Below are 8,928 nucleotides of genomic sequence, written 5' to 3' on the forward strand. Positions count from 1 at the left end.
CAGCCAGTGAATATGAGTCTGTAGGACCACCCATTACAATGTGGCCCAGTCATGCAATGGGCTATCGTAAGAAGCAAACTATGGGAATGATAGCAGCTTTCAATTCGGTAGATAGCGAGGTCCAAATTAGAGGATGGAGGGCTTCCCACCTTTCAAGTACTTTGCACACAGCAGCCAAATCGCTTGTACGAGTGTGACACTGGGAAAACTTGCCTCCGGTATGTTTTTAATATACCTAATAAACAGATATATATTTAAGGCCAAAACAATAGAAACGGGACATTGAAGGCACTCTATGTGCCGGATGGGCTGTACCAAATTGATTGTATCGTCCGAACTACCACCAGTCCCCCTTTAAAGAGCAGGAATACCACTAGATAATAATAATACCATATCCCTTACTTCTAGCTTCTTCATGGGGGTTGCAATAAAATCGTCAGTCCCCTACCTTTTAAAAGCCCATAACTACCAAAATATAACTATATATTACATTCCATATTCTATCTTCTTCATGGGTCTTTCCACGAACTTCTTATAAAATCCGTCTTCTTCTTCATCCAGCTTATCTAAGATAGCATGGAGCTTCCTATTCTGGAAACTCTGAGGTTTTTATCATTCTGGCGCTTGGCACTGCTTTCGATCGGTTTGTTCCAGTTCTGTAGGACAATTTACTTCTTCTCAAGATGGGTCTATGTATACTTTATCCGTTCTCCTAAGTGTTTACTGCACTATGGCAAATGGGCAATCGTCACAGGGGCTGCAAAGGGGATTGGAAAGGCAGTAGCAGTTGAGATGGCCAGGAAAGGACTTAACTTGGTGCTAGTGGACAGAGAGTTAGAGCTGTTGAAGGAGGTTGCCTCGGAGATAAAGGCTGAAGAGCCAAGAGTTGAAATTCTGACCGTAGATTTCGATCTAAACGGAGATATAGGAGATGGCGTAAGGCGTCTGGGGATGGCCATAGAAGGGCTTGACGTGGGTGTTCTTGTTAATAATGCTGGAGTATCTTATCGTGTTCCGATGTTCTTGCACGAGGTTGGGGAGGAAATGTTTCGGGAGTTGGAGAAAGTTAATCTTACATCATTAACGGAAATTACTCAGTTGGTATTGGGAATGATGGTGAAGAAAAAGAAAGGTGCAATTGTCAACTTAGGGTCCGGGTCGGCTTCCGTCACTCCTTCCTACCCCATGTTTGCTGTTTATACTGCAACAAAAGGGTAGAGCTTCTTTTTCTCCTCATTTTCTTTCTTTTTCTCATTCTTTTTTGTCTTCTTCTTTATCTTATTCTTTATATTCGTTTTTCTCTTCATCTTCTTCTTTATCTTGTTCTTTATATTTATCTTCATGTTCATCTTGTTCTTTATCGTGTTATTTATATTCATCTTCCTCTTCATCTTCTTCTTTAACTTGTTCTTTATATTCATCGTCTATCTTTATCTTGTCGTTAGTATTTGTACTTCCTCTTCTCTATCTCTGTCTCTCTCTCCTATTTTTAATGCGTTTATCATCTGTCTCTTTCGCCGCTCCTCTCATCACTTCCTTTCTCTCTCCTCCCCCGTGGATCTTTTATCTATTCATCTTCTCTCTCTCTCCTCTCCCTTTAACCCTTTTCTATTCATCTCTCTCGCTCTCTTTAGCTATTTCTTTTTCTCTCTGTCTCTCTCTCTCTGCGCTTCTCTCTATTTATTGTTCTAATTCTTCTTTTCCCTCTATCTCTATGACCTCTCCATTTAACACTCACCCTCCATCGCTCCTGAATTATTTCTCTCTCTCTCTCTCTATCGCTCTCGTTTTCTCTCTTTTCATTGTCGCAAGTCTTCTTTTTCCATCTCTGTCTCTATGGCTCTTTCTTTCTCTCCCCTTCCCTCCCTCCCTCCCCTTCCCTCTCCTCCCTCTCTTTCTATTCGTTGACGTAACTCTTCATTTTCCCTCCGTCTTTATCCTCTCTTTTCATCCTCCATCGCTTTTATACTCTCTCTCTCTCTCTCTCTCTCTCTCTCTCTCTCTCTCTCTCTCTCCCTCCATTTTTATATTCTATCAGCATATATTGCATTTATATAATTCATCGTTAGAATTATTGCTCTTTTCCTCTCTATGGGTCATGCTTTTTGTCATGTTTTTTTCAACCCCAGCTCTATTTCTCAGCATATCACACAATTTCTCGCTCTCTCTCAAACTCTCCTTCTCTGTACCAGTCTATTTGCGCCATTAATTACTGTAATTCTTACCATTTACATTTTCTTCCTTTTCTTTTTTTTACCTGTCTTGTCGTTTAATGTATAGCAGTCATGTTCTATTGATAGACCAAGGTCAACAGACGTATATTTATTTGCATGCAAATTCTTAATTTTTGGATGAATTCTCAGCTAAAAGTCCTTGTCTTATTCATCAGATACGTTGATCAATTATCAAGATGCCTTCATGTTGAGTATAAGAATTTCGGAATTGACATTCAATGCCAGGTAATCTTTATTTAAAGTCTACAGAACGAAGTTTTATTTAACTACCAGCCCTTTAAAATTTCTGTCTCAAAATCTCACTTCTAAAATCTGTGTGCCTGCGTAATATATTGTTAAGAATCAATCAAGATAAAATTACTAGTAATGCATGGGACGTAGTTTTCAATACAAATGTTTTTCTTTCATCTAAAGTTCATTTTTATTTGTTTATCTGAAAATTTTTCAAAACCAGTTTTCAACCAATTTTTTATTATTAGTTACCAGTGTTATTCTTATTGCTAATTATAACACATACCTAGAAGATACCATTGTATACATTTATGGGAGTCTGGTGTCATAAATGCCAATAATAGCACTATCTATGCCATAAATATGCAAAGGCATTATTTTTTCCTTAAATACATGATTCCTATAGAAATCATTCAGTAAGTTAACTCTAGGGATGTATATTTTGCATTTATTTTTTTCAATGTATAGATGTTGCAATAAAACTATTAAAATAGTCTGACTCCACCAATGGCATCTTCTAGACTGTTTGCTGAAGTCTTTTTTTTATCAGGTTCCCTTGTTCGTGGTTACAGAAATGGTTCCAGATAAGAAAGAAAATTTTTTCAACCCAATGCCAGAGCAATACGCACCTCCAGTCCTCCGTGCTATAGGATATGGGTGTTCAGTAATTCCATACTGGAGGCAGTCTTTTCAAAACTATTTGAGTACTTTCTGTTTAGTTCCCATCTTCAATGAGAATTTGCTATATGCCGCCCTTCGCAGACGGGCTTACTACCCAGTAGATTAAGGTAAATTACTTGGTCTTCCCTCTCTATTGAGTTCATGTCAAATGTTTCAGCGAATGTACAAATTTTTATTTGAAATGCTTTATTGTGCACGAAGCAGCATTTCAGTTCATCCACTTCCAATCATGAGTCTCTACACATGCCAATCATGATTTTTGCATGGTTTCAACATGTAAATTCATCTCATGATACCTGATCAAACGTATGAAATCTCTCAGATTACTGATGATAATGGTAGAAATATTTGAAGTCCGGTATTCGTTGGATGTTGTGGCCAACTTTGGACAATACCGAGTCTGCACACTGCAGAATACTCATAACTCTCGAGTTACTAAAAAATAGATCAGCTTTGAGTAGTTTCCCTTTCTTGTATTCAAACTCAAGAAGTTTATTTTCGTCTCCAAGACATAAATATGGTTTATTTTCGTTATATAAAAATAAATGCTCTCTTCAAATCTCAAGAAGTTTATGATCGTCTCCAAGAAAGTCAAGAACATGTAAAGAATCCTGGACTATTGTTTACTAGGTCAAGAAGAAGATTTGGTTCACTTGAAGAATAAGGAGACAGATACAGAGTGAAATAAACGGATAAATAGATTATTTAGTTTCCTTTATTTACATCCCTGATATCAATCATACTAAATATATACTTAGCTTTTTGATAAACCATAAATTAGGGCTATATGCTGTTTTAATGTTATGGTTTTCACAAAAGACATTATTGTAATTTTCTTCCTAAGCATAGAAAAGTTATTCTAAACGGAAGTTTTCAGTAAAATTATATTAATGTATTTTTTGATTTTTTATATTTTTATTAATTTTAAGGTGGAAGAAAAATATTTTAAATCAATTTAACTAAATAAAATAAATGGTTATTCTATTTAAAAAATCTACACCATAATATTTTTTGGAACTTCTTGGTACTTTTCAGACCAATGAATGAATTAAAAATAAATGGGTAACCTTCTCTTGTGTGTTGGCAGTTGTGGGCACACGTGCACAAAGTGGATGGCAGTTGGGGCTGGCCGCGCGTGGTGAGTGGCAGAATTGGTTATGGCAAGCAGTTAAAAAAAACTACACTTTTGCTATACATTGATGTTTGAGCTGTGGTTTGTGCCATTGCAAAGGTCTGGATCTAGGACATCTTTGAAATGATAATCTAGCAATAAAAATGAGAGAAAAGGTTGAATATTTAAAAACAACATACGAACCTTTAGTCACAATAGCTAGGGTGAAATTTGGTGTTATTTCTTCTTCTTCTTATCTAGATCGGCATATTTTGATCATTGCTCATTCAATCAACACCCTTAAGAAAGAGTGGAACCAATAAAATTGATCCACTAAAGCTACCAACAATATTTTTTAGGTAGAATTCAAGGATATATAAAAAGAGGGGGGGGGGGAGAGAAGTTTAAGTAGATGAGTCATAATTTTCTCAAGCATTGGTATTGTTACAGGGAATTAGGAGTCTGGTACTGATGGAAATATATGTTCCCAGCAAGTCAAACACACGTTCTGTCTATCATTCAATGGTCCTCAAAATAATATATTCATTCTAATACATGTGTGATGTTTCTAATGAAGTCCATGAATACATGATATAACTTACTGAATTATGATGAGATCATGGTATGGATATCACAAGTTTTTTATCATGTGTTCTAATTAGTTTATTCAAAGGATACTCAAGAAATGCATCAAAATATCAAGATAGAATAATATTCTCTAGTCCCACTCACATGGTAAGTGTGACCGATTCCATAGTCGTTGCCATGGAGACACTACGGACAAATAGTGGTTTCTCTTTAGAGAAGTTCACTAATATAATATGTATAAAACCATGAATGGTATTTTACCCAACTATAAATCAGTTTGATTCATGTCAGGGTTGTGTAATTTGTTCGTTAACTTGAGACATCAAAGGTGTATTGTGGATTATGGAAGTTCTTTGACTATAGCCTAAGAGTTCCTAATCATAGAATTCAAAACAGTCATATCTTGGATGTAACAAGAAGCTAAGAAAGATGATCAAGTGTTCAAGATAGGATCATTCACCCAAGGTATAAAAGGATACAGCTGAAGGAAGAATGATCAGATGAAGTCCTTGGCGAAGGTAGTGAAATATTAAAGAAGAGGTCATAATTCACAATGCATTAGTCATAATTTGGATGACCAATTATGGTTTCAAAGTTGGCCATAATTAAAGTCATTCAAGGAGCATCAAGCACATTATAAAAAGGTTACATGGGGGAGTCAATGAACTCATTTGTATCTTCTATAGTACGAGGTTTAGCTTGGCACCCGTCGGGTCCGAGACTCGACTAATCAATTAGGTTGAATTTATCCATAAGTAATTAATATATAACTTAATATAGGTAGCTAACTAGGTTTGCCAGTAAAGGTTATAGGACCACTTGAGTAGTCAACTAAACTGATACATAGGCATAAAGGGTCACATGTAAATGTTCTTTTCAACATTTAAAATTTTAGAGGTTTTAATGAAAATATCTCGATTAAGAAATAATAGAAGAATGCCCTTACTCGATCTTCTAAGTCCCCAATCACATTCTCAATACGGTGATCCCTAACAATTCTTACTGATCTCGGGATGTCTACCTCATCTTGATGATTTTCTTCATCTTGATCCTTTTCGATTTCAGAAATATCATCATTAGGTCGATTTTCATGAGCAGGTTCTACTTCTTGCTCACGATCATCTCCTAGGTTATTTTCAACAAATCTTACATGAACGGTTTCTTCAACGTTCAATGTCCTTTTGTTGAAGACTCTATAAGCCCTCGATGTTTCGGAATATCCTAAGAATATTCCTTCATCACTTCGATCCTCAAACTTGCCTATGTCCCGTTTTCCATTCACATGGACAAAGCACTTACACCCAAAAGACCGAAAATACCCAATATTCGGTTTCTTTCCTTTAAGAAGCTCATATGACGTCTTCTTAAGGATAAGTCTGGGTATGGCTCTATTTCCTATATAGTTTGCCGTATTCACAGCTTCTGCCCACAGATAGCCGGGTAGGTTATTTTCTCCCAACATTGCCCTAGACATCTCAATTAGGGTTCTGTTTTTCCTTTCGGCCACCCCATTCTGCTGAGGTGTACGAGGGGCAGAAAATTGGTGAAGAATTCCCATTTCTTCACAAAATCTATTAAAGTGATCATTTTCAAATTCCTTTCCATGATCGCTTCTGATTTTCTTAATTTTTAATTCTAGGTTGTTTTGCATGTGCATCGTAAAGACTCTAAACTTCTCAAAAGCCTCATTTTTGGCTTTCAGGAAGTATACCCAAGTATATCTTGAGTAGTCATCTACGATTACCATGCAATATGACATTCCTCCTAGGCTTAGGGTTCTATTGGGTCCAAAGAGATCCATGTGTAATAATTCTAGGGGTTTCTTAGTGGATACTTCTAACTTTTTTCCCAAAACTTGTTTTGACTTGTTTTGACTTGATGCACGTTTCACAAGTCTCACAAGTTCCCACAAGTTTTTCGGGAAGTCCCCTAACTAGATTTAGTGATTCTAGCATTTTTAATTTTCTATCATTAATATGACCTAATCTTCGATGCCATAATGTGACATTATTGACATCATTTTTAGCCATTAAATATGTTTTCGAAAATCTAATGTCTTCTAGATCAATCAAATAAATGTTTTTTACTCTCTTTCCGATAAAGAGAATTTCCCTCGTGTCTTCGTCTAGGATGTTACATCCTCGACGAGTAAATTCAACAATCTTATTATTATCACATAACTGACTAATGCTAATTAAGTTATGATGAAGACCATCGACGAATAAAATATTTCGTACTAAAACATCGTTATCGATTTGAATGTCTCCGATACCTTTGATTGTTCCGGTGTTGCTATCTCGAAACACGACTTCACCAGGCTTGGCGGATCTGATGTCACTCAGGAACTTGTTTTCTCCAGTCATGTGTCTTGAACATCCGCTGTCCAAGTACCACTTACTCCTAAGACTGGAGTTCACCTAAAACCACGTTAGATCTAAAAATGAAAGAAATGATATCCACCATATCCTCAATCATGTTGATCATGGTATGGTGTGTATCTTATCATATGACTATTATATCCTAAGTAATGTGGGTTTAAAAACTCATATCTATTTTCAAAAGATGAAATTCTATTTATTGGGGCATAAGGGATAAAGTTTCTCTTCCTAGGTTTCGAGGTGTTCATATACCTATTGTTCACCTGATGATTCTCATACCAATCCCCAATGCTGTGAGAGAATCTATATCTTCGATCTTTTTCCATGTTAGAATCTTTAGAATATGATCGAACGATCTTATTCTTTATATAGTGTCTCTTTTCCTCAAATTTCTCTCCATCGATGACACTATGAGATAACACATATCTTTTATCTTGAGTTAAATTTTTATCGGGCTCATATGATTCCACAATTTTCTTTAATTGTGTATCATTGACTTTTGCCGTTTTCTTCTTATTCTTCTTGCAAGGATCATATCCTAATCCTTCCTTGCAAGAATACGGCCTGCATGATCCTAGTAACATTTGTAGGATCTTTTCGCTATCTGAAAATTTTCCGTAAATTTCGGATATTTGTTTCTTATCTAATGTTTTATTTCGTTTTAGCACATCTACTTGTTTCTTAAGTTCGTTATTCTCTTGTTTTAATTGTTGGACTAGTTCCGGGGTTTTTCCAAGTTTGGAATTAGCTTCGTCAAGTGCCGAAGTTAATTCTGCCACTTGTTTATTTACGCTGCAAAGCTCATTTTTGCAGATCCTTAAGTCCCTAGTGGTAGCTTCAAGCTTCGAAGATGTTTCTCGTAAGAATTCTTCTAATTCTTCTCGAGAATGTTCATCTTCTAAAGCCCTAGGTGCCTCTCCTTTACATACAAGTTCAGACTTAAGGTCTGTAACTTGTTGGTTTAAGTTGCAAATTTCCTTTTTGCAACTTTTTAACTCCTTTCGTGAGGCTTTTAACTGAGCATAGGTATTTTCTAATATTTCTATTAGATCATCACTGGTAGCGTCCTAAGAGGATACCTTGGAGTCGCTTCCCTTGGCCATCATGCAGAGGTTTGCCAACTCAGTCTTCTTGTCGGACTCGTCGTCTGAGCTGTCCTCGCTCGAGTCGCTCCAGGTGGCCCGTAGCGCCTTCTTCTTCTTGCCTCTGAACTTTGTTGATCTTCTCCGGTTCGGTTCGTCTTCTTCGTCCTTGTTCTTCTTCTTCTTTGGGCATTCGTCCCTGAAGTGACCTGGTCTACCACACTCAAAACATTTTTAGTGGTTTTTGAAAATTTTCCTTTAGCCCTAATCATCCTAGCTATTTTCTTTGATAATAGTACGATTTCATCGTCTTCATCACTTTCGTCATCTTCCGATGGTTCCTATACTCGGAGTGCAATATTCTTCTCCTTCTTACCTAAGGATCCATTTCTCCGAGCCTCATCCATTTCGAAAGTGATGAGAGATCCGACTATGTCAACTACTGGAGTTGTTGACAAATTCTTCGCCTCCTCAATGGCCACAACCTTTACTCTAAATTCCGAATTTAAAGCTCCTAGAAATTTCTTATTCAATTCTAAAGTGGAGTAAGTTTTATCTAAACCTCTAAGATTATTTACAAGTGCACTAAACCTTCCTGACATCTCTCTAACCTCCTCTCCAGG

The 8,928-nt window shown here is 36.6% G+C and overlaps 1 protein-coding gene across 1 annotated transcript; it reads left to right on the top strand.

The window, feature by feature from the left end:
* The first annotated feature begins 493 nt into the window (after positions 1–493).
* On the top strand, positions 494–4,452 carry LOC144716214 (very-long-chain 3-oxoacyl-CoA reductase 1-like). The gene is made up of 4 exons (XM_078591309.1): positions 494–1,214; positions 2,390–2,459; positions 3,016–3,253; positions 4,234–4,452. Exons 1-3 carry the CDS (start codon positions 577–579, stop codon positions 3,250–3,252), a joined length of 945 nt encoding a protein of 314 aa, XP_078447435.1. The 5' UTR covers positions 494–576; the 3' UTR covers position 3,253; positions 4,234–4,452.
* Positions 4,453–8,928: the final 4,476 nt, after the last annotated feature.

Source organism: Wolffia australiana, chromosome 20, assembly GCF_029677425.1.
Source record: "Wolffia australiana isolate 7733 chromosome 20, ASM2967742v1".
NCBI lineage: Eukaryota > Viridiplantae > Streptophyta > Magnoliopsida > Alismatales > Araceae > Wolffia > Wolffia australiana.

Excerpts from the sequence above, each read along its gene's own strand:
- LOC144716214 (XM_078591309.1), top strand. The coding sequence starts at position 577 with ATGGAGCTTCCTATTCTGGAAACTCTGAGGTTTTTATCATTCTGGCGC. Across the intron at positions 1,215-2,389 it reads GTTTATACTGCAACAAAAGG|ATACGTTGATCAATTATCAA; the intron begins GTAGAGCTTCTT and ends CTTATTCATCAG. Across the intron at positions 2,460-3,015 it reads GAATTGACATTCAATGCCAG|GTTCCCTTGTTCGTGGTTAC; the intron begins GTAATCTTTATT and ends TTTTTTTATCAG.